At 57.0% G+C, this 23,466-nt stretch overlaps 3 protein-coding genes across 8 annotated transcripts; 1 reads left to right on the forward strand and 2 right to left on the reverse strand.

Moving 5' to 3' along the window:
- Window positions 1-630: 630 nt before the first annotated feature.
- Window positions 631-3,727, reverse strand: IGFALS (insulin like growth factor binding protein acid labile subunit). The gene is made up of 2 exons (XM_038187146.2): window positions 3,588-3,727; window positions 631-3,010 (listed from the first exon to the last, which is right to left on the reverse strand). Exons 1-2 carry the CDS (start codon window positions 3,601-3,603, stop codon window positions 1,200-1,202), a joined length of 1,827 nt encoding a protein of 608 aa, XP_038043074.2. The 5' UTR covers window positions 3,604-3,727; the 3' UTR covers window positions 631-1,199.
- Window positions 3,700-21,586, forward strand: CCDC78 (coiled-coil domain containing 78). 4 transcript variants are annotated; one of them, XM_038187147.2, is made up of 17 exons: window positions 3,700-3,834; window positions 7,953-8,217; window positions 8,453-8,584; window positions 9,104-9,190; window positions 9,409-9,588; window positions 12,163-12,255; window positions 12,803-12,976; window positions 13,065-13,115; window positions 13,763-13,851; window positions 14,244-14,322; window positions 14,659-14,784; window positions 15,789-15,991; window positions 16,596-16,767; window positions 17,211-17,254; window positions 18,884-18,950; window positions 19,794-19,894; window positions 20,601-21,586. In XM_038187147.2, exons 2-17 carry the CDS (start codon window positions 8,134-8,136, stop codon window positions 20,725-20,727), a joined length of 1,809 nt encoding a protein of 602 aa, XP_038043075.2. In that variant the 5' UTR covers window positions 3,700-3,834; window positions 7,953-8,133; the 3' UTR covers window positions 20,728-21,586. The 4 variants fall into 4 exon arrangements, 3 of the variants coding, with proteins under 3 accessions (XP_038043075.2, XP_038043076.2, XP_027325189.3); XM_038187148.2 differs by lacking the exon at window positions 14,659-14,784; XM_027469388.3 differs by lacking the exon at window positions 12,163-12,255.
- Window positions 21,390-23,464, reverse strand: ANTKMT (adenine nucleotide translocase lysine methyltransferase). Of its 3 annotated transcripts, XM_027469412.3 has the most exons (5): window positions 23,263-23,459; window positions 23,051-23,155; window positions 22,657-22,797; window positions 22,256-22,306; window positions 21,390-21,857 (listed from the first exon to the last, which is right to left on the reverse strand). In XM_027469412.3, the coding sequence occupies exons 1-5, from the start codon at window positions 23,422-23,424 to the stop codon at window positions 21,681-21,683; spliced, it is 636 nt and encodes a 211-aa protein (XP_027325213.2). In that variant the 5' UTR covers window positions 23,425-23,459; the 3' UTR covers window positions 21,390-21,680. The 3 variants fall into 3 exon arrangements, with proteins under 3 accessions (XP_027325213.2, XP_071879827.1, XP_027325214.2); XM_072023726.1 differs by lacking the exon at window positions 22,657-22,797 and having other exon boundaries at window positions 23,263-23,464; XM_027469413.3 differs by lacking the exon at window positions 22,256-22,306 and having other exon boundaries at window positions 23,263-23,462.
- Between the last annotated feature and the right edge of the window lie 2 nt (window positions 23,465-23,466).

Raw genomic sequence — 23,466 nt, forward strand, 5'->3', positions numbered from 1 at the left:
TGTGGGGCTCCTCCAGCTCCTGGTGGCTCCCAGCTCACTGCTCTGGCCATGCTGTCTCCCGAGCATCTGTCCCTGCTTGTGCTGCACCCACCGTTAGGACTCGCACCAGGTTAGGCTTCCCCAATTGCACCTTTCCTGGAAGCCTTGCCTGACCTTTGCTCGCTTATCCAGGATTTGGAGAGCGGGGCTGTTCCCTGGGCCGGACACCTCCTGGCCCGTGACACCCGTGTGCCCCTGCCCCGTCCTGCACTAAACCCTCTGTGTCCTCGTGGCTCTCAGCATGCAGGGAGCTGGTGGCAGCGATCCTCAGATCCTCACAGCACAGGAGGAGCCTGCAGTGCAAATCCTGCTCCGCAGTAACCTTGTGTGGAAGGGATTGGAGCCGTGGCTGCTGGCTGCGCACGCAGTTCAGGATTTTGGGCCACTGAGCCCGGTCCCGGTCCTTCCTTCATGGCCTCTCATCCTGCAGAAAGCTCGCTGCAAGCCCCGCTGGGCTCTGGGGACGTGGGGAGCCTGCAGCACCCGCGCTCCCAGGCTGAGCTGGGCTGCCTGCGAGCCCCGAGGGGCTCTGATAAGAAGCCCTGGCTGGGTGCGGCACGTGCTTTGGAAAAAACATACTTACAAGACGGGTTGCGATAGCTCCAAAGGTTTATTTGTCTGCTTGCGATTTATCGGGTAAGTGACACGTGTGTGTGTGTGGCTTTCTGTACCCCGCCTGCATCGGCCGTGGCAAGGGGCTCTCCAAGCGAGCCCTCCGCCCCCTTCCCCAAGCCGACAGGGGAGCTCAACGGGGAATTTGGGATTTCTGTTTTACCCTTAAACCTACCCGGGGCGGAGGTGACCCCGTGGGCTGGGTTCTAGTGCTGATTTTCTGACACACGGGGTCGTGCTGGTGGATGGGGCTGGAGGGGGAGATGCTGGGGGCCCTGGGTGAGGTGTGGGGGCTCAGGGAGGTTGGGTGCTGCCCGCCTGTGGGGACAGGGTGAAGCCACCCGACCTCCCGCTTTGTGTCAGGAGCGTGCTTTGCTCTGTCCTGGCGATGGGTGCTGGTCTCTAAACACCTCCAGACTCAAAGACTTTGGTTCGTGGAGCCGGTGCCTGTCCCCCCCCCTCGCCTTCCCCAGGTCCAGGACACAGCGGTGGAGCCGTCGCTCCCGGCACTGCCCCGGTGAGCCCGGCACGGCGAGGACGGGCGCGTGTCAGCAGTGGGCAAAGCTGTCCTCACTGGTGTCGCGGAGGTCCAGGCCTGCGAGGCCGGGGGGGTGGCGGCAGGTGAGGTTGTTGTAGGTGTAGACGGGGACGTGGGAGTCGTCCCCCTCGGCCACGGACTGCACGAAGCGCGGGACCACCGCGGGGTGCCGCAGGGAGAAGTCCCGCAGCCCCTTCAGCGAGCAGTTGCAGTGCCAGTTGTTCCCCCCCAGCCACAGCTGCTCCAGGGCGAAGGAAGGGCAGAGGAAGCCCACCGAGAAGGTCTCCAGGGAGTTGTTGCTCAGGCTGAGGTACCGCAGGTTGGCCAGGGGGGAGATGATGGCGTTGTCCAGCGTCTCCAGCTGGTTATGGGAGAGGTCGAGCCAGAAAAGTCTCTGGAGCGGGCTGAAGGCGTCCTGGGAGATGTCCAGGAGCTGGTTGGAGGAGAGGAAGAGGTACTCCAGGTTGCTCAGACCCACAAAGAGCTGGGACGAGAGGTGGCTCAGCCTGTTGTGCTTCAGGTCGAGCTCCAGGAGCTCGTGCAGTTCGCTGAAGCTCCGGTCCTCGATGACGGCCACGGCGTTGTGCTGCAGGAAGAGGCGCCGCAGGCTGGAGAGGCCGGAGAAGGTGCCGGCCCTGATCCTGCCCAGGCAGCTGTGCTCCAGGTGGAGGCTGTGCAGCTTGGTGACCCCCTTGAAGACGAAGTCGGGGAGGGATTTGATGCAGTTGGCAGACAGGTGCATCACCGCCACGTTGTAGAGCCCGAGGAACGCCCCGACCCTGATGTCCTGCAGCTGGTTGTTGTTGAGGCTCAGCACCTCCAGCTGGCCCAGCCCCTCGAAGGTCCTTTCGGCCAGGCTCCGGATCCTGTTGTGGCCCAGCTGCAGTTCCTCCAGGAACTGGAGGTCTTTGAAAGTCCTGGGCCGCAGGCTGCTGATGGAGTTGGTGGACAAGCGTAGGACGTGCAGGCTCAGGAGGCCCAGAAACGTGTCCTCGAAGAGCGAGACGAGGCGGTTGTGGGACAGATCCAGCCACCGGAGGGACTTCATGCCCATGAAGGCGCGGGGTGCGATGGCGTTGATCTGGTTGTGGTTCAGGTAAAGCTTCTGCAGCTTCTGCAGCTTGACGAAGATGTTGATTTTGATGCCCTTGAGCGCGTTCCCGCTCAGGTCCAGCTCCTTCAGCTCCGTGAGGCTGCAGAAGAGCTGGTGCTGCAGGTAGGGGAGCTTGTTCCCTGCCAGGATCAGCTCCCTCAGGTTGGGCAGGTCGTGGAAAACCTTGTCGGGCAGCACAACCAGCGAGTTCCAGCCCAGGTTCAGGTACCACAGGTTGGAGAGCCCGGCAAACAGCCCTTCCTCCACCTTGCTGAAGAAGTTGTTGTTGAGGCTGAGGGAGACGAGGTTCTGGGTGTGCAGGAAGGTGTGGGGCGCCAAGTGCTTGAGGCGGTTGCGCTCGAGGTGGAGGTGGTAGAGGCTGCGCAGCCCGTGGAAGGCGTGCTGCTCCACGGCGGCCAGCTGGCTGCTCTGCAGGTCCAGGAAATCCAACCCCGAGAGGTTCCTGAAGGCCGCGGCCGGCAGCTGGGTGAAGTTGTTGCCGTCCAGCCAGAGGGCTTTGGCATTGGCGGGGACGTCCTCGGGGAGCTGCGTCAGGTTGCGGCCGCTGCAGAAGACGTTGAGCTCCTCGCTGTAGTCGTCCAGGCTGCAGGCGCAGGGGCTGGGGCAGCGCAGGGGCTCCGCGGGCTCCTTGGGGACGTCCCCATCGTGGGGCTGTGACGCGGTGGCCAACAGCAGGGCCAGGGGCAGCAGGAGCGGGGCCCTGCCCGCTGCGGGGCACGGAGGGAAGGGAGACCGTGAGCGGGGCGAGCGCGGGGTGGAGACCCCTGCGTGCAGGGCGATGGGTGCCGGAGGGGACGACGCAGGGCTGGGGGACCTGAGCACCTTGGGCTGTGCCACCGTGGTGTGGCACATGTCACCTGGCAGCACCACGGGGCAGGGATGCCTGCTGGCACCGGTGTCCCGCAGGGGACGGCGGCCACTGGTGTCCCCCTACCCAGGGGCTGGCTGGTCCCAGCCTATGCATGCGCAGTGCTGTGTCCCGAGTCCCCCCCCTCCGTGCCCTCCTGGGTCTCTGTCCCTGTGTCACAGTGGCTTCTTCCTTCCCCCAGAAAGGCCAGCAACAGCGCTCCTTGTCCCCTCACCTCCTGCCTCCCCAAATTCACAGAGAGGGCTCTGCGTCACTGCGCCCCAGAAGGCGCAGGAGCTCCCTGCTTGAGTATTGAGCAGCAGAAAGCGAGGGGGGGAAAAAAAGTCACCAGCAGCCACCCGGCAAAGTCCCAGCAGGGTTTGGCCTCTCCCCCCCCCCCGGCGCCCCCTCGCCCTGCCCGGCTCCCTGTGCCTTACCTCTGCCTGCGCTCATGGTGGCGGGCGGCTCCGTGCGCGCTCCCGGCCCCCGCGCAGGGATGGAGCAACCACCTTGACGCCCGTCCAGCGCCCGCCGCTGGCCTTAACCCTGCCGCTGCTGGGCTCGGCCACGGCCGGAGAGAGAAGGGACAGGCACAGGGCTTCTCCCCCTGCTCCGTGGCGGTGTTTGTCCCAGCTGCAGGGACACACGGAGACGTCTGCGGGAGCGCCGAGACCAGGAGCCGAGGTGAAACGCCGGGAGCTGGTCCTGGGGGACGATGCTCCTGCTGGGATGGGGTTTGGGTGGGCGGTGAGGAGAGGCAGAAGGACGAGGGCACCTCGTGGGGTGGCTGCGGCTGTGCCCCAGGCTCCTGCAGGGTCCCCACCGGGTGGCACCAACCCTTTGCTGAGGGTGCTGGTGGGGTGAGCACGGTGCCAGACCCGTGTCCTGGTGGCCGTGCTGGGGGCACAAAGGGCACTCAGCGTGGGCTGTCCCCACAGCCCAGGCACTGCGGTGTGGTGCAGCGCGTGCAGAGGCCACCAGAAGGGCTCGCTCCTTCCTTCACGTAGGGGGTTTCGTGCTGGGGGGTTCCCATCAATGTCCCTTCCCCATAGTGCTGGAGGGAATGGAAAATGCTCCAGTGGGAGCTTTTCTCCTCATCAGGGTCCTGGTTTGCACCCCGGTGATGCCCAAACGCCCCAGCTCTGTGTGTCCGTGCAGAGAGCCGAGGGCTGGCAGCGGGAAGCCAAGGCAGCCCCGAGCCCGCGATGTCCCCGTGGGTGCTGGTGGCAGCGCTCCCCTGCCGGAGCCACCTGGCAGCTCCCCAGGTCCGTGGGGAAGCTCTGACCCCGTCCTGTATCCCAGGTCATTTTCCCCACCTGCCTGCGTCCAATGTGGCTTCCGAAGAATTCTTTACCAATTTCCAGGAAAAAAAAAAAAAAAAAAAAAAGGTCGCTGGTGCCCAAGCTGGAGGAGCCCCGTTGGCTCCCTGGTATCAGCCACACGATGAACCCAGGGAAAAGCCCCCACTCGCCCTTCAGCTCCTGCAGCTTGCCTCGTGCCAGTCCCTGGGGACGAGGACGGGGACAATGCGGGGACAGTAATGCTGTGCAGCCGGGCTGGCGGGGGGCCTGTCCCTGCTGCCACCTCTCCGTCCCCACAGAGCACACCTTGTCCTCCCCTGGCTCGCAGGGGACTTCTCAGGTCCCCGTTCTTTAATTTTGGCAGAGGGTTGAAACGGTGGAAAACCAGGGAGCGTGCCCATGGGAACAAGTGTCAGGGTGAGCGGGCGAGGGATGCCGGCGGCTCTTTGCTCAACGCGATCGAACTTTGCAGCCCGGCTAAATGAGAAATGTTTTTCCCGTTTCTTTTTGGCCCGCAGCAGCGCTCTCCTCCCCCTCTATTTTAATCTTCTATTCTGGGAAATTATAGATCCGAAGGGAGAAGCGGGCGATGGAGCCCGGCGCCCCCACCGCCGGGCGCTAAGCACATATTGACACAAGGCGGAATCAATGGGGGAGCCACAAACAGCTGAACCAGCACGGCCCCGCCGGCCAAAACCCACAAAACCCACGGGGTAAATTTTAAAAGCAGCCGCTGGGAAGGTGAGGCCGGGCTCAGAGAGCCTCTCGCTGGGCAAACAGCAAACAAACGGCGATGGGGAAAGCAGCAGCCCCTTTCCCACGCTGTCCTCAGGCCCTCGTCTCCCAAATCCTCTCGGGATGCTCGGGACCCCAGGAGCAGAGGGGCTCGGTGCCACCGTGGGGACTTGGCCGGGGGTCCCCAGTGCCACAGCCTCCTCCTCCCGGTACTGTGGCCCTCGGTGTGCTCAGGCAGGACCAAAGTCCTGCCCTGGTTGCCATGGAGAGGGCTGTAAGGGTATTAGGGACAGCAGCGAAATCACCAAAAAAAGCACTTTTGGACTTATTTCAGCTCTCAGGAATCGTTGCCCACCCCCAGTCCCTTTCCCTGCCCACCCTGGGGTCCCAGCCCGTGGTGGGACGCTGCAGCCTGGGGCGTGCAGGCCCATACTGGTGGCACTGGCGGGGCACTGGTGGGACACTGGTGGGGCACTGGGGGCACAGGAGGGGCGCAGGGCCTCCGGCCGCCAGGGGGCGCAACAACAACAGCGCCTCCACCCGGAAGTGCCCCCGCGCCCGTTGCTATGGAAACGCGGCGCGGCCTGGCCAGGCCTGGCCCGGCCTGGCCCTGCGGGAGGAGGCCGCGGGAGGCCCCGAACCCGGTGCCCGGTGCCCGGAGCCCTCCCGGCGCACCCCGTGCTGCCAGGGCCGGCGGTGTGGTGTCCGAGGCCTGCCCCAGTTCCCCCTTGAGCTGTTTTAGAGCCATGTCCAGGTGCAGGCTTGTTTGACCTCCTCCATGTGCCTCGCACTCTGGAGCGAAGGGAAAACGCGGTGCAGAGTTACCATTTCTGCCCTTTGTGGGTTAATAAAGCACATCTGGGTTTCATGGGTTTGTTGTCATTCTTTATGTGGTGGTTGGTTTTCGCTGGATACAGGCTTTGGGTCTCAATGATAGACCAAAGCCAGCCTTGCCTGCCCCTCTGCCACCAGTGCTGTGAGGACAGCGTCTGTCCTTCATCTTTCCAAACCAGGGGAAAAAAACATCACAGCTGTGTCTGATGTGGGCACAGCACCCAGCACCGAGGTGGCTTTGCTCCGAGCTGGGCCCTCCAGCCAGCATAGGTCCATAAATAACACCGTGTGTTATTTAATTAGCCTCACCGTGCCGTGACGAGCCAAGCGAAGCCTGGCAGGTGGAGCAGGCGCCCCTCAGGAGCCATCCTGCTGCGTGTCCCTGCGCCAGCGTGGGCCCTGGCCACACGTGGGCCCCCGCCTGTGCCGGGGCATTGCGGCCCCGCTCCTCTCCCCAGCGTGCCCGAGCGCCCGCTGCCTGCTTCCCAGCGCTCTGGTGCTGTGGGCGTGTGTGAATTTGGCTTTCTGCTCAGCAGTGGGTGTGAAGAGACTGTGAATTCTCATCCCCGCTTTCATTACCTTAATAAAATTACTTCGGGGCTATTCTGTTCTGTTGCAGAAAAATAAGATGTTAGCTGCATGTTTCATTAGTTTCTCCTTCCCCTAAGCCCCCAGAGGGCTCTGCCGCTGGGTCACACATCCACGGCCATTCATGAAATCCACTTTGAGGTGCTAGAGGATCTTTGACAGCAGCCGGGACCAGATGCCACTGGTGAGGAGCTGGTGAACGATGCTTGGCATCGTGCTTGTATCAGGATGGGCCCTCTCCCTCGGCCATAAATTTAGCTTAGCTACTAACAAGTTATTCAGAGCTGTGGTCTTTATGAATGTTGTATCATCAACGCTTTTCTTAAGAGACAATTTCATACCTAAACTCGCCTGCTCTACAGAAATAGAGATAATAAGCCTGAAATTAGATGAAAAACCAGCATTTGTTTTACCCCCTGACTGTCATTCCCCAAGTTTTTCCAGCATTACCACTGTGCCTTACACTCTCTGTAACCCTCGCTTGTGTGTCAGGGGCTCTGTTCAAGCACTTGTAGCTTTGTGCACCCTTGGGAGATATCCCAGTTGTGCCTGGAAGGTTGCCAGCTGGATTCGGCGATGCAGTGCGGACCGGCACAGTCCAGGTTTAGCCCTGTCTGGGCCCATCAGGGTTCAGCGCGCCTCTAACCATGAGCGAACGTTGACAAATGGGCTGCTGCAAATTCCTCCGAGTCTGCAGCAAGTCAAAGTTCAGCTGCGGCTGTAAGGGAAGCAGCTCCTCCTCAGGGAGCTGCTAGCACTGCTCGATTTAGGGAGCTTCTTCCTGTGTCCTCGGCTGTTCTCAGCACACAGCTAGCTTTTGTAGCAGTTTCTTTCAGTGTGCGTTTTGCTTTAAAATTTGCATTTTTCAACATTGCATCTTGCTGATAAATTTGGGAAGGTCTTCCCTGTCACCAGCTGTAGCTCAGTCAGAGCTGAAAAGTCCTGATCCCCTTTGGGCAGTTCATTGGCCTTTCATAATTGTGTGCTGTCCTTCCTAGGTGACACAAGAGATACAAGTACTGTAGAGATAAGACAAAAATGCAGGGAAGCTGGCTGATGCTAGATGCTACAGGACAGTCTTGGGACATACGGCTGGCTTAAAGGCCTGAGTTGTGAAACTGAGATCCAGATCTGAAATCCTGTAAAGATCCCTGTGGTAGAGACGGAAGCCATCCCTTCAGAGTGGCTTTGGGTTTGTAACAAATACAAACAAAGCAGCACCTCCTCACTGACAGCATTACCTCGTTTGTGGTGTCTGCTAAGCTCCTCACTTGAGTATCTGACCCGTGCTGTCTTAGGAACACAGATACCTCCTGACCCCTGTCATTTCTTCTGCTCTAACAGCCCCGGGGCTGGCTGCAACACTTGGCTCCACCTCAGATCGAGGTGGATGCTGCACCCTCTAGCAACCAAAGTTGATAGCAACGTCGCTTGTGCTGGACCTAGAGGGGAAAGTCGCTGCCGCAGAGATCCTTAGGCCCTGCCTTTGCTCTTCAGTCTCCCTAGCTTGCGAGCACTGAGTCTCATGCACATGGATTTTGGAAGCGTTGCAGAGAAGGAGAGTGTAAATGCTCTGACAGAGCAGGTGCAGCATCTCGCTAACAAAAATGTGAGTATGAAGGTCTGTGGCCCCTTCCTGGGTCACTGGACCAGTGCTCTGCAAATGAAATCCTAACCACAGGAGGAAAATGGCAGCTGAAAATCCCATCTGCTATCTGTTAAAGCTCTGAGAAGCTGCATTTTCTTGCAGGATATGCTGTGCTCTTCTCTTCCATCAGCACGGTGACAGGAGAGGAGAGCTCTGCTCTCTGGCACTGGCTGTTGGAGCTGTTTTGTGTCTCTAGGTGCAGCTGCAGGATAGGAATGAGAGGCTGTACATGGGGCCTGGAGACCTGCAGGAGAGGATGGGGACGCTGGCTGGCTCCAAACCAGATTTGTCAGCCAGAATGGTCTTCAGTGAAGAGGAAAAACTGAAGGTAAAAGAGATTCTTGGGGAGTTGGAGAGAACTGAGCCGTGAAGCTGTATGAGCCCGATAGGTCTGCAGTGAAAAATCTGGTGGGAAATGCTGGGGCCTCTTTCCAGAGGTGTATGTGTTTCCAAAACCCAGGCTCCTCCGTTTGCTCCCTGGAGGTGTTTAGGCTGGAATAAGCTCGGATTGACTGTGGTCTCACTGGCTTCCCACACCTCTTCCTTCTGAAAGAGGCCAGGACCTCAGGATTGATTCTCTTCAGCTTTTCCTCTTTGAGGGTTGTGTCTTTGCCTTCTTATTTGGTGTGTCTGTGGGACAGGATGCTTCAGTGGCAAAAAAACGCAGTGCTGGGAGCTGATCTCGGCTCTCAGCAGTGTTCCTCTTCTGCTAGTGCTCAGGTAAAAGGTGCGATTGTGGGTCCTTTCAGCACCTCTGGGCTCTAATTCCCTGCTGCAACCTGCTGAGATAATGTGCTGGCCTCAGAGTCAGTCCATGACCTTTTTATAATGTCCTTTCTCTCCCTAGATTTCCAAAGAACTCATTGATCTCCAGATTGAGACAAACAAAATGAAGGAGCAGTATGAGACAGAGAACTTTGAACTGAAAAATATGGTATGCAAAAGGTTTCAGCTCTGCCAGATACCTTTATCCAGGATCTTTTCTTGTTTGGCACACTCACTTTATTTTAGCTAGAGTAGTGAATTACCCAAATTGCCCCAGATACTTGAGAAATTCATGTAAAACTCATCTCCCTTCATGCTAGAGCCTGTTTGAACAAATAAATGCTTTATTACAGCTGCTGGTCTAATTCTGCTGCCCCCCCTCTGCAGATCTTGTCCCTGGAGAACCGTGTGCTGGAGCTGGAGCTCCGCAGTGAGAAAGTCACCGGGGAGCGGGACGCCTTGCGGGACCGGCTGCGCACGCTGGAGACCAGCCGTAAGGAGCTGGCGGACGAGTACATCATTCTGAAGAGCAATTACCTGGCCCTGGGCAAAGAGCTCGACCAGGAGGTGAGACAGCCTTGGTGTTCCCCGCTCTACCCCACAACTTCCCAGTCTAAAGTTGCCTTTGGGTTGCTTACCAAGCCAGGAGCAGCGCTGTGCCTACGCTGCCCTGTGACTGCGCTCCTGTTAGCGGAGTCTTCCCTTTTCCCCTTACCCCACATCCCCACCCCAAGCCATGCAAAGAGGAGGGTGTTGCAGGTCTGGTCTGGGTGCACGTTTCAGGTCCCTCTGGACTGCCAGCACGCTTTGTTTCCCTTTTTTTTCTGCATGGCTTGCACAGGCTGCACAGGAACGGATTTGTAGTCTGTCTCATCTCACTTGGTGGCAGGAAGGGGCCTAGAAGTTTTTGAAGTTGACAAGTTTATAAAACCACTAAATATAATCAAGTTTCTGATTGTCCCTTAAAATGCAGTGAATTTCCTGGTGACTATTAAATTAGTGATGATTAACTAAAGTCTTTTGCATCCCAGAATTGTGCATTCCTTTGGCAAGAATAGCTACTGTAATAGACCTTCCCCACTTCCCTCCCTCTCCCCCCTCCCACTTCTCCTTCTCTTTGAATTGGATCGGATGACTGACACACTCCTGCCTCCCTCCTCGGCAGATATTTCAGCTGGTTCAGCCAAATGACCTAGTTTACCGTGCTGGCCCTGTGATGGGAGGATGTGGGGCACGCTAGTTTATACAGGATTGACACTAAATGTCACCCCACAACGGGCAAAGCCCCACCAAGTGCGTTTGTCCGTGTCTGTCCAGTCTCTCTGTATGATGAGCATCAGGTAGAGCTCAAGTAGAGGAGGATACAAGGTCGCAACCATCTGGTTGCCAATCGATAAATTAGGGACTTGTGAAGTGACCTGTTCACACGGACGTGGCAGTGAGTGGGGTACGGCTCCCAGCCGGCTCCAGCTGGGAAGTGAAAAGCCAATTTCAACTCCTCTGTGGCACCTTGCAGCTGGGATGCACACAGGGTGCACGCACGTGCTATTATTTGTCATAAGCTGAGAAACTGCTCATGAGGAAGCCAACTCGGCTGCTCGCAGGGTGCAAACCCACCCTCCAGCCCCTGCTGCCCCAGGAGCACGAGGCAGAGCGCATGCCACTGCCTGCCAGCACACTGCCGAGACAGGGCTCACGGAGCTCCTCAGCTCACGGAGGAGTAGCTCGGTGTTCAGCCATCTCTTTGGCTTGTCGTCCCCAAGGGGGTGCAGTGTGTTAGTCAAAAATCGGATTTTCAGGCTGCTGACATCCCGGAATGATGGTTTTAAGGGGTTAGCGGTAATAATGCGCTGTTTTCACGTGGATCCTGGAGCGTTTCAGAGAAAAGCGAGGCACGTGGAGTAAGGTACATGCTCGGATAGCAGCCTGGAGCGGTGGAGCAGGGATCAGAAGCCAAAGGTGAAATCCTCGGGTGTAATCGGTAGGGTGAGGACTTTACCCCGGTGTCTTGGCTCTGACTGCTGAATATCCCTGCCTGAAGCGAAAGAGACTCCAACTTGGCAGCCTGGGGCTTGTGGCGGCATGGGCCTCTTGCTCATTATTTTCCCAGTGCGGACTTTCCCAAAGGAAATGGCAAAAGCAGCCTGCGGTTCTGCCCCCTCCCCTTCCCCGGAGCTCTTCGCGGGACACAATGAACCTTTTACACATTCCCAATTACAAGTGCTACTTGTGACCTTGCCAATATGTTGTCATGGCTGCTTGGCGCAGAAGCAGCTCCGCGAGCTCATTCATGGTCCCTTGTAGGGAACAGTTAGAGTCTCGGAATTGTTACAGCCCCCATTGTACGCCGCGATTCACAAATCGCCCTGGGTCTGTCCCAGGCGCAGGAGAGCGGCCGCGTTGGCCTTTCCCGTCCCTGGGGAAGTGCCTTGCAGGAGATGCCAGCCCGACACTTTGTGCCTGTTTTCTAACACGCTGTAAATTCTTCCTTTTCAGGACCCTGACCTTTCCTCAACTCTCCGTTTCCTCCTGCTCTTTTGTTCGGGGGGCTCGCAGGGCCCACAGCGGTGCTACAAAGCGAGGCCGGCGCGGGGAACCCGAGCAGCCCAAGACCAGTCCCATGCCGGGGTTTTCCCTGGAGCAGGGCCAGGACTTGGAGCACATGGGAGGCAGAGAAGCCCATCACAAACCTGGGACTGCCTCTTTCTTTGGCTGGCCAAAAAAAAAAAAAGAAAAAGAAAAAGCTGGTACTTCTGTGCTTGTGTGACCCCCTCTGATCAAATTGTCGGCGCTGACAGCTGCAGATGGATCGGTTTCGGTTGGGGAAGGAGCAGCCTGTCTCTGCGTAGCTGTCAGTTTTCACAGCTGTATATCTCACCTCTTTGTCAGCCTCTTTTCTCCTCTCCTCTCTCCCTCAGCCCACCCTGTGCTATCTTTTGATAAGCTATTCTCTACACGGATGACTCAGATGACCTCTGCCTCCCATCCTCCCGATTCACTGCCATGGTAACAATTACTCAAGCTTGTCCCCAGTCATAAACTCCATCAAAGCTTTGTTATCTACATAGAAACCCTCCCGTGAGACATGAATTCCCCCAGTGTTCCTTCCAGATCACCTGTAACAGAGCCTTTCTCATTCAGATCCTCTTTATCTTTTGGAAATGTGTCACTTCGCACCAGTGCTGCTTTGAATCTCGCTGCCTACACGGTGCTGTGGGCTGGCTGTTTCTGGAGGTATGCATTCAGACAAAACTGGAATTAGCTGGGTGGCGTCAGCCGAGATGGATGGATATTTGGCCATTCTCCCTTACATTATGTAGTCCAGAGGCATTGTTTGGGGAAAGACATGCCTAACGTGTTGGGAAGCTGTGCGGAGAGTACAGCGGGGTAAGGAGGGAGCTGTAGGTCAGGATGGAGCAGTGTTGGCAGAGCTGTGCCCAAGGTCGGGCTGGCATCAGGGTGTGCTGGCACCACGATTCCTATCTGAACATGAGCGTGAGGGCGAGACGGGCAGGGAGAGTGAGGTTATGTGTGGATAATGCTGCGTGCCGTGCCTGGCGCCTGGCGGTGATGCTCGCCCTGCATCTCCATGAGAATCAGAAAATCACTGATATCCCTGGACATATGAGAGGGAACTAAAAATAAAACTTGCTTTCAGGAGGGGATGTGAGTGCCTGCTTTGTGTACACACCAGGAGCAGTGGGTACGTGCTGAACAAACAGCGCGCGGAGCTGGAGAGGCAGGATTTCAGATGCTCTTTCCTTCTTGCTTGACCTGGCAGGTCTTGAAGAATGAAGAGCTCAGCCTAGAGCTGCTCAACCTGGCCAATGCCAAGAGCACCCTTCCCGGCACAGGGAGCTACCACCACCTCTCCCACACCGCAGCCGATGAGCCCTCTGCTGAGCCGGGAAGAGTGCGAGCAGTGGCGCGCCGTGTCTCTGCTCAGAAGGTGAAGGTAAGGACCTCTCTGCCCTGTCCCCAGTCTGAGCTCCTTGGAGAACAGGGGTCTAAAGGTACCTTCTTCTGTCTCTTCTTCAAATCAGCCAGAAGATGCACTTGCCTCTGAACACAAGCAGCAAAACCTGGAAAAAAATGTGAGTGTGTGGGTTCTGCTGTGGGGCCCTTGGGGAAGCAGAGGGGGGAATTTATTTAGGGTGTGGCTGGCAGCTCCTGGTACTAACTTGAGTTTTGTGGATGAGTTAGTGCCTTGGTTTATTTTCTTTTAAGCCATGCAGTTGAGATCAGAATAACTCCTGCCTTGTGCAGGGCAACATGTGGTTCCCTCAGTCAGTGCCCACTGGAGAGAAGAGGCAGGAGTTTAAAATCAACAAGTGCAGGGGATGCTTGGTTATTTTCTTCTTGCTGATGCTTGAAATAGATGAGGGTGATAAGCACCCAAAAATGAGAGCACAAGAGATATTTCCTGCCTTGTTTCCATCTGCAGCCTGTGTGGTACCAGCTTGGGCTCCACCACCAGCTCCTGATGAGAATCTGACTGTCAGAGTGAGAATCTCACTTGGAGGAGCGACACGTGTGCCCCTCCACGTGCCCTTTCTCCAGATCAAATGTCATTTCTGGTGTGCTGCAGAGCACTGGTCACTAAACTCGTCCTTTCCCCTGTGTGTTTCCCATATCAGCTGGATCTGGGCTAGCTGGAGGCTCTCCTCACCTTCTCCCTCTTGAAGAATCCTTCTGTTTATGTCAGCCCTCGATCTCATCTTCCTGTTCGCTTGTCCCTCAGTTGCTTGGAAACCAGGATCGCATAAAAGTGGAGATTGAAAATCTGAAGAAAACCTATGATTCGCAGCAGCAGAAGCTGGAAGAGCAAGTGTGAGTGTTTGAGGCACACGCATCCTTCTCTTACCCAGCTGGGCATTTTGGGGTCTCACTGCAGCTGGATGTGATCCTGGCAAACAGGAGTGGAGGCAGCCTTCCTTTGGTGGGGTACAGGGTGGCAAATGACTGTTATAAGCAAGGCCTGGAAGTAAAAGCTGATGTTTTTGAGGATCTTAAGAGCGTTAGATGTCTCCTTAAAAGTCTGTTTAGGTACACAACTGGCCTTGAAAATCTGTGGTCAATGTGTGGCAGAGCTGCTCAATGTGTAAGCAGCTGCTTAGAGATTTTTGTCATTAGTAGTGGTTTCCTTCTCAAAGCTGGAGGTATTGGGTCTGCAGAGATGTTTGGGGGTTTGAAATAAATGTGCCTTCTCCCTGTGTGCACAGGATCGCCATGGGGAAGGAGCTGCAGGAGGCGAAGCGAGCAATTCGGGACACCCAGCGCAAACTGGCGGAGCAGTCAGCAGTAAGGGCAGGCTCCTTCCCTTCCCCTCCCGTGGCTGGGACACGAGGTGCAGTGAGCATAACCTGGTGGGATGTGCTGCTTGCTTGGGGTGGGAGGAATTTTGTTCACTGATGTTACAAAAGAGCTGGAGAAGCCACTTGCAGGGGATTGCAAAAGGTAAAAGGTAGCAGAGGGATATAGAGTAAACATAGCTGGTAAGCTCCTGCGTGAAAACCCAGGCCCTTCCCAACCTCCCTGCTGTAGGGAAACTGAAGTCCCCGTTCCCTATCGAGCATTTTAGTGCCCCTCATTTGGCTGGAGGCTGGGAGCAGCGGTGTGAACGCTGACTGTGCCTAGGTGCTGCTCACCTCCCGGAGCCAGCTGCAAGAGGTGGAGGCGGAGAACTCCCGGCTGCAGCTGCGTCTGAAGGAGCTCAACGAGCAGTACCGCTCCCGGCTCGCGCAGCACGTCAAGGACTTGGCGGTGGGTACCCCCAGACCCCAGCCTGCGGAGGGCTCTCCTTGCTGACTGCCTGCTTCTAGAACGTGTCTGCTCCATCCCCTCCTTGCTGGGCTGCTGGGCAGAAAGGTGCTGGGGTTTGGGGAGCTGTGCTTGCAGCAGGAATCGGTCTCTCTCCTAGCCCAGATTTCCCGTGCGACCACGCGAAAATGTCTGAGTTTCTGCTGGGACGATCTTCCTTGGTCAGATTACTTGGATGGAAAGATCCTCTTATTTACTGTGGCTGCCTTCCAGTTGGCTCCTAATCCCCATTGCCCTGACAACTTCCCTCGGCAGGCCCGGCGGTGCCACTGAGGGTTTTGTTGCCGCCTCGGTTTGCTGCCTCCACGGTGCCCCTGCTGCTGTCCTCAGGGGAAGCTTTGCCAGCCTCTGTGGTCAGCACAGACCCGTGTAACACAAGTGCCTGGGACCTGCAGACCTGCTCTGGGAACAAACGAGCACCTCTGATGTAGAGTAGGGCCCACAGAGCATGGTGAGGACTTGGCACAAAGCAGGAGATTCAGGCAGGTTCAGGCATGGGTACCTGCTTGCATCCATCAGTGGCTGGGAAGAAAACTCTTTCTACCCCCATAGGTAAGCAGTTTTTGGCAGGAACTGCTGTGCCAAGAGGTTAACAATGCAGAAGCATTTTTTACTGTGAAGAAGAGCTTAATTTCTGTCAGGGTATCTCCTAACAGAAGGAGCAGGGCACAGCAGAAAGAATACAGGACTAGAGATGTTGGCTCCTGACGCACTCATGTTCCCCTAGATGGGTCCGTGATACAGGGTCACTGACAGCAGCGTGCCTTCTCTGCCTCAAAAGGGGGTTGATGAAAATTAATTAGTCTTCCCTGCTCTTAGAAAATGGAAGATATGCCCTGTTCTGAGTGCTGTCATCACAAATATTCCTGGACCTTCGGTGTGGGAAATGGGTTACTCGTACAGGGAAAGACTCGATCACTTCCATTTCCTTCTCTGTATGTTTAAAGGATTACATGGACAGCAAATCCAGTGACCGGACAGAGCCCAGCAAAGCCCCAGCTCACATGAAGCACTTTGTGGACAGCATGCTGCAGGACATCAGGGCTTCCTACAAGTCTCGGGAGGAGCAGCTAGCTGGAGCAGCACGTGCCTACAAGAAACGCATGAAAAACTTGGTCAAGAAGCATGAGAACCTGCTGATTGCGTACAGGCAGGGCTAAAACAGGGTCTGGGCTACCTCTGCCTCTTCAGGTCATTGCTAGGGACCTCGTGGAAGTACCCCATGGCGCTAGCACCCAGCCCCCTTGCTGCAAGGGAGGCAAACGGGGCTCCCAGGTGGAGCTGAGGTCCTGGAGTGCATGCTTATCTCCATACTCCTGACACGCCAGGAGCAAGGTATCTCCAGCTACACACCAGGTGCTCTGCATGCACTGGAGCTGCTCTGTGCACACGTTCCTCCCGTGCAAAATTTAGGGCAAGAGACTGAATCCATTTTGGATGATGTGGAAATGGAGAGGTGCCACCAATATGTCCTGCTTCCCTGCAGTGTTCCCAGCTCTGCTCCATGACTCTCAGCAGCTTGGGCTGTGGGAAGCAGCAGAAATTTGTGGTTTAAAGGCCACAAATAGGATGAGCTGCCCTCAGCACGCCCAAGAATATTGCACGTGCTGCTGGGCTCTCCCACCTACCCTTTCCAGGTGGCCAGAAGCCAGCAGGTCCCAAGCAAATGGCACTGCCAGCAGCATCAATGCTCAGCGCTGTTACTTCACCAAAGGTAAAAAAAGAGTCTAACGCCTCTTGGCATGTTGTTACAGCATGCAGCGAGAGCAGATCCGCTCCTTGGGCAGCAGCGATATGGATTCCGGCCCCGCTGAGCTCCACTTTGCCATCACGGACCCGGAGCTGCTGACAAACACAACCCAGGAGCTAAACCGGCTGCGGGAGCACAAAGCGAAACTGGAGCTGCAGCTACAGGAATTGCAGCAGGTAGTGGCTGCAGCAGTGAAACTGGGTGGGGGGGAGTCTCACCAGCAACAGACAGAGCAGCAGGATAGCTCTCCCCATTTCTGAGTGCGTCCCCTGAGGGTTTGTTGTGTCTCTGTGACACGGACTAGTGCTTGATCCCGTTCTCACTCGGGGCTGTCCAAGCAGGAGACCACGCTCAGAAGCACACCAGTGAGCTCCACGTCCTCCCAGTGGTTCTGCCTGGGCAGGGACATCTTTCTTGATTTGTGTGAGATGCACTTATTTAAACATTAATGGGATGGGAGACCTAAACCTTAAGACTGTCCTGCTCATCACTTCCCTGTCAACACTCTTAGTGTTAGACTGCTGGGACACTTGTTCCACTTTCTTCAAAGCGGTGGGGACTGTGGTGAGATTGCAATGTTCTAATGCTTACAGAGGTACTGTTCTTCCTTTGCCTTCAGAAAAAAATGAAAGAAACCTCTGACCTTCAGCTGCCATCTGAGCAGTAAGTCCTGTCTGTTTCTTGGGATATTCAAAATGCTGAGTTCTCCTTGCTGTATAGACTGAGGGGTCTTCTCTGCATTACTTGGAGACAGTAATAAATAGGGAGAAAGAGAGCAGATAGGAACTCATCTGAGAAGAAAAGCCAGCTGTCGTCTCCGTGCAGCATTTCCTGTGGTGAAATGAGTTGGTCATTTGGGCCTTGATCCAAGAAAGCTCTTAAGCACATATTTGATTTAATCATGTTGTTAGTCCCACTGATCTCTTCGGAAGCTGAAGTTAAGCATACAGCTGAGGGCGTTGGTGGATCACAACCCGAGAAAGGCCAGTGAAACTACACCAGCTTGGGACAGTCTTGTTTCTCCTCCCTCCCAGCACAGAAGCTGGGCAGGAACCCTCGGTGATCCTGTCCTGACACTACCCTGGGTTCCTGACATGCCATTTATTTGCTCCTTTTGATCAATCTCTTCCCCCCTGCTCCATTCTTCTGCTGAAGCTCTACCAGCTGTAACCATGGAGTGGGAGAACAAAGTGTTAAGAGAAATCCAGGCTGGGATTTTTCTGCCTTTTAAAATGTGGTAGCCTAGAAAACATGCCAGGTATTGCAGTAACAGTGCCAAGGAGCTGGTCAGTGCCTGAGCCACTGGATTCCAGCGGAGTCTCTTGGAGAAGAGTTACCAGAGCCTACCACTGGTTTTGATGCTGATAAATAACAGTAATGCTTAAAGAGAGACATTAATTTTGACAGACTCAGCACAGGAGCAGGACAGAGAAGTACCAGAACCTGAAAACACACAGAAAACACTTCTGTGTGCCGATGGTTTTTACCAGAGCTACCAGGTTATCCTGCTGCTCTAAGCAGAGACACAAAGCCTGCTGTAACCACAGTCCTGTAACTATCGTCGTGTTCCTTGTCTTTCTCAGATGTGTGGCTTCACTGTTTATTGTTCCCTTAACTTCTGCTCCCATGAAACTTCTTTCAGCCACGATTTTCCATGCGCCCGGGCTGGGTGACTGCAGCCACCAGAGGGAACTCGCGCGGCCGCAGCAGAGCGGCCTCGGGTCTGCAGGCTGCCGTGCTTGAGCACAATGCATTCCTCAGTTCATACAACCAAAATTCCCCGAGCATCAGATGTGACCTGTATTTTGCTCGTTCAGACTGGGACAGAATGGGAAGGACTTTCCCACGGCTGGGCTGCGCAGACAGCTCACCTATCGCACCCAGCGCTCAGGGCGAGCGGGTCTGCGCTCGCACACATGAAAAGCGCCAGCGCTTGGCATTGATCATACCCCGCTCTCCATTTCCATAAAGTTCAGCCTTGCAGTGTCAGGTTAATGACTCTTTCTGCTTGGAGTCCTCTGATGTATGAGTGTTGATGTGAGCTTGGCACGAATCCAGCCATCACAGCGGGAAAGCCAGGTTGGCAGAGGGGCTGTGACTCTCACGCCTGGGCACAGGGACAGCGCTGCGCGCCCCGAAGTTGGGGCCACGGGGATAGAAAAGGTTTGGCGCTCTGTGCTTTATGCTCTGCTGGACACGAAACGCTTCCAGCCTCCACACAGAGCCGTGCAGCTTGCAGATGGGCTGGCTTTGAATGTCCGTGCAAGATCAAAATCTGCTTCTCTCTCCTAGGAAGCTGGATGAGGAGGGCTGGGCAGAGGTCAGGAAGCAGCTCCGGGAGTTCACACACAGCACCCAGGTAAAGGGCCGGAGGAGCCCACCTGAAATAAGCTCGGCCTTTGCTCATGTGTCAAAGAGGTGCTGGGTCCTTCTCTGGCCACAGCTGTAACCTTGACCAGCGCTTGACCAAGTGATGCTGAGTACCGAGGCTGTGCTTTCACAGCTCCTGAAAGAAGCAGGCCAGCCCTTATGGCTGCAGGTTGTTGGCCTGTACTGATCCATGTCTTGTTTCAGCACAAGGATTTAGGTATCTGTGTAACAAACAGGTTTTCGACCTGGTTCAAATGAGAAGTCTGGTTTGAATCTGAATCAGCTTCGCAGTCTGGTTCCCTTGGGGTGCAATGGTATCTGCACTGCACTCAGGAATGGGGTGGCAGCCAGGAGCCTGGAGATGCTCACTGTGAGCAGGCTTGGCACAGGTGGGCTTTGCTGTCCAGCCCTGATCACAGCAGTGGGGCTGCTGGGGAGAAAGGGGATCACTGGCACAGACTGCCACACCTGGGGCAGTAGAGGAAGGGCTTTGGAAACAGAGCAGAGCTCTTGGGAGGGAAAATTAGATTGATAGGGGAGGGTTATTGTGTGTCCTGGGGTGGCACAGACCCTCGTGCCTGTGGTCTGCTCAAGGAGAGCTCACCTGGTTGGCACAGCCGGTGGCCAAGAGTGGCTGAGCCTGCTGGAGGCTGGGCTCTTGTCACCAGGCTCCTTTCTCAGAGCACGTCAGTCTCCTTCCTGCCTCTGCAGCTTCGTGCCAAGCTGTGCCAGAGCCAGAGCGTTCCGTCCCTCCTGGCAGAGAGGGGCCGAGCGACTTCCCTCCCGTCTCACAGCACTCCCCAATTTCTCCACGCTTTCCTTGCCCTTCCAGGAGGATTTGGAGAAGGAGAGAAGCCAGCTGCTGACTCGGGCCATCGTGGCAGAAGAGCAGGTGTCGGAGCTGCAGGAGTACGTGGAGAAGCATCTTGCAAGGTGAGGCAGCGGGGTCCCCCTTCACGTGCTCTCCGCTTCCTGCTCCAAGTTTACCTCCCCGGCTAATTGCCAGAGACACGGCGGTGCCCAACACCCTGCCAGGGCCTGACCTTGCTGCCACCTTCCCACAGCACTGCCTGGCACAGCCAAAGTCACACAGCTCATCCAGCTGTGCAGGAACTGGCTCCGTGCCTCGCTCTGCGTGCTGGGGGGCGCATCTGGCCCATCCTTTGGAGGAGGTAAAGAGAGGGGTTGCCTAAAATCCAATGCCTTCCAGCAAGCCCTGCTCTGCTGCGCTTTCCCACTGGCTTATCATGCCCTGCAGCAGGGAGAAGGAACAGCTTCTGGGACAGGGAAGGGCGAGGACAACCAGAGCGCATCTGTCGGAGCCGTGCTCCGGCTCTGCGCCCCACGCGAGGCGCAAGTCAGCCCAGCTGGAGCCTCGTGGGCTAGTTGCTGTCACTGCTACCTGGCAGAGGTGACAAGCAGCTTTTCCCAGGGAAAAAGCTGTGTTTTTTCCCTCTGTGGCTGCTCAGATCCCAGTGCAGCTCAGCACCTGTGCTGCCCGGCATCGTTAAACGATGAAGCGTGTTTTCAGCGCACAAGCACAGGGCAGAAAGTGTCGGTGTGAGCTGACCACCTCTGTGCATGAGCTGTGCGCAGGGCCCTGACAAGGGGGAATAACACTGCTGCTCTCCTGCTGCAGGTACAAGCAGGAGATCCTCCGGCTGAGGACGCTCGCTGGCAACAAGGAACCCCGCACGCTCAGCGCGGGGGCGGCCGACGCTCCCCTGCTGCCCGGATCCAGAAGGACCCCCAGCCAGGGACTGTAGCTCTTCCCCGCGGCTCCACAAAGCAGCACGATTGTAAGGAAAAAAAAAGAAACAGTTTAAAAGAAGGGGGCTTTCTGTTCTGCAGGCTGGCTGAGGCTCCTTTCCTGGCCAAGAGCTGGGACGTGCAGCGCAGGGCCCCACGTGGGTGTTCGCAGTCTCAAATTAACGCTACTAAAATGGGACAGGGCAACTGCGCCGTGCCTGGCCCCTGACCCCTCAGCTGTAGGAAGAGTTCTGCCGCTCCCTGAGCACACCACGACGAGGGACACGGGGGCAGCCTCCTGGGCAGCGTTTTGCTGCGTGACTGCAGGGACAGGTCCCTGCTCCTGCCCTTGAGAGCGCTGCCACAGCGTTTCTCCCGGGTCAGCCTCGCTCTAAAGGCGAACTCTGCTCCTGCCTCTGCTCCCTGCTGAGCTTGAAGAGGCCAGGGGTGGTTCAAGGTGCACTTGAACGTGGGAAGAAAACCTTTTTTCTCTGTGTTTGAGTGGAAGAAAGAATGCCACGTAACGTGAGCAGGGCCAAACCAAATCCTGCAGTGGGAGGCAGGCCGGACAGACGGCCGTCCTGTTCCAGCTTCAAAGGGACATCGGGGCACAGCCTGAGGCTGCCCTGGCTCCGGGCAGAAGAAGCCCCCCCTGCGGCTCAAAGGCACAGCAAAAGTCTCGAGGGAAGAACTGTCCAAATGTTTATTTGGAAAAATTATCCCAAATCACCAATCGGACAGAAAGAGGCACTGGAGATGTAGCCCTTAAATCGTGTGATCGTTCTGGATCTGATTTTCCCTCCCCTTTGCTTCCCCCAAACTGACCACTCTGGAATATACAGAGGGACCAAGTCCCCCCTTTTTTTTTGGATGGGGTGGGGAAAAAGCCTGGCCAAGCACCGCTCTCTCCTTCCTTCTCACTGCTCTCCTGGGCTGAGCCCACCGGTGGGAGAGGCTCCAGGAGGTGCCGTTACACCGGGTGTCCCTCCGCACCGCGCCGCACCTCCTTCATGTCATAGGCCCAGGCTTGCTCCAGCCCCTGCCCCAGGGTGCTGCTCGGGGTCCACGACGGGAAGGGGAAGCGTCCGGCCACCACGCGAGCCTCGTCGGGGAGTTCTGCAAGGAGCTTGGCAGCTAGGGGAGGCTTCTGGGGAGAGACAGACAGCCGAGGGCCTGAGATGTGCCTGGATGGAGCAGCCCTGCCTGGGGACCCTGTCCCACGTGAATTCCTCGGGGCAGTGCCACCGGCGGACATGGGGGAGCTTCTCAGCGGGGCTGGTGGGTCCCAAAAAGCAGCAGCAGCTGAAGGCCCTTCCAAAAAGCAGGGATGAGACTGGCCCCGTGCATCACTGGGGCCAGGACTAAATGCAAATTTTATTCCAACCTGAGTGACTCTGTGATCTTTCCTTACCTCCAGTCTCTAATTTTTGGTCTTATTTTTAAAAAAAAAATCTTTGCCAATATTCCAGATTTGCTGTTTTCTAAAATCTCCCTCCTAAGCCTGCTGAGGACAGGACAGCAGCACCTCAGCGCAGAGGGACTTACCACGCTGGGAGCCAGGAACACGGTCACGTTGTAGCAATCAGAAAGATTTGCCTTGAAAAAGAAGGAAAAGGGGAATGAAAGAAGCAAAAGGCTCCTAGGGGGGAAGCGTGGGGGAGCTGCCTGAGTGGCCAAGCGTTTTGCAAGCGGTCCTGTGAACCTCGGGGGGAAGCAAGGATGCCACACAGCGTGTGGGACAGCGGGCTGCGCTGGGACAGCCAGGACCTGCCTTCAGCATCGTCTCGGTGTCCCCACACCACATTCCCTCGTGGATTTTGCCCGACTGTGCTGGGGGTACCTGCAGGCAGCTCTGGCAGCGTGTCCATCAGGGCCAGCAGCGCCCAGGCCTCTCCTCAGAGCTCTCACCCTGCCTACGGCCAGCGCTCAGCCCCCGAGGCCGTTACCTTCCACAGGTCCTGCTTCAGGAAGGAGACCTGCTCGTGGCACCCTGCCTTCCAAGCACGGTACTTGGCGAGCCACAGCAGCCACGGGTTGAGCTCGTAGCCCACGGCTGGCCTGAGCCCTTGCTTATGAGCCTCCAGCACCTGCAGAGAGAGATTTGGGGGCTGAGAGGAGCCCGGGGGCAGGAGCCCCTCGCAGGGCACAGCACCCATGGGTGCTGAGGCTCCCGCTGTGCTCTCAGGGTTTCCCCCCCTCTCAGGGTTGTCCCACCCTGCTGGATGCCCCCAGGGCCACCCCCGGTGGGTGCTGCCAGCACCCTGCTCTTGGGGATCCCCACACCGGGGGTGCCTTTGTGCTCCCCTCCCTGCCCATTGCCCTCTCCAGACCCCCCCTTACGAGCCGTCCGTCCCCCGATCCCAAATCCGCCGTCTTCCCCGAGCGGCCCCGCAGCAGCGCCATCACGTTGGCCACTTGCTGGGCACTGGACGGCATGTAGGGCACCTGGAGGGGGGGGACACACACAAAAAGAGCAGGGTGGGGGGGCTTGGTCAGCACTGCAAGGGGGGCAAAGCGAATGAGCGGGCAAGAAGGGGGGGTCCTGGGGGTACCTGCAGGTGCAGCGGCACCCGGCGGAAACCGGGCATGAGCACGGCGGCCCAGACGGCGTAGGCGGCCAAGCCGGTGGCCGTCGCCAGCTGCAGCAGCCCGCGCCCCCCCAGGGCCTCCCCCCGCAGCTGCCCGGCCAGCTCGTCCAGCGCCTCGGTGTCCATGGCTGCCGGAAGGGGCGGCCCCCCGTGCACCGAGGCCTTCCG

Source organism: Anas platyrhynchos, chromosome 15 (assembly GCF_047663525.1).
Source record: "Anas platyrhynchos isolate ZD024472 breed Pekin duck chromosome 15, IASCAAS_PekinDuck_T2T, whole genome shotgun sequence".
Taxonomy (NCBI): domain Eukaryota; kingdom Metazoa; phylum Chordata; class Aves; order Anseriformes; family Anatidae; genus Anas; species Anas platyrhynchos.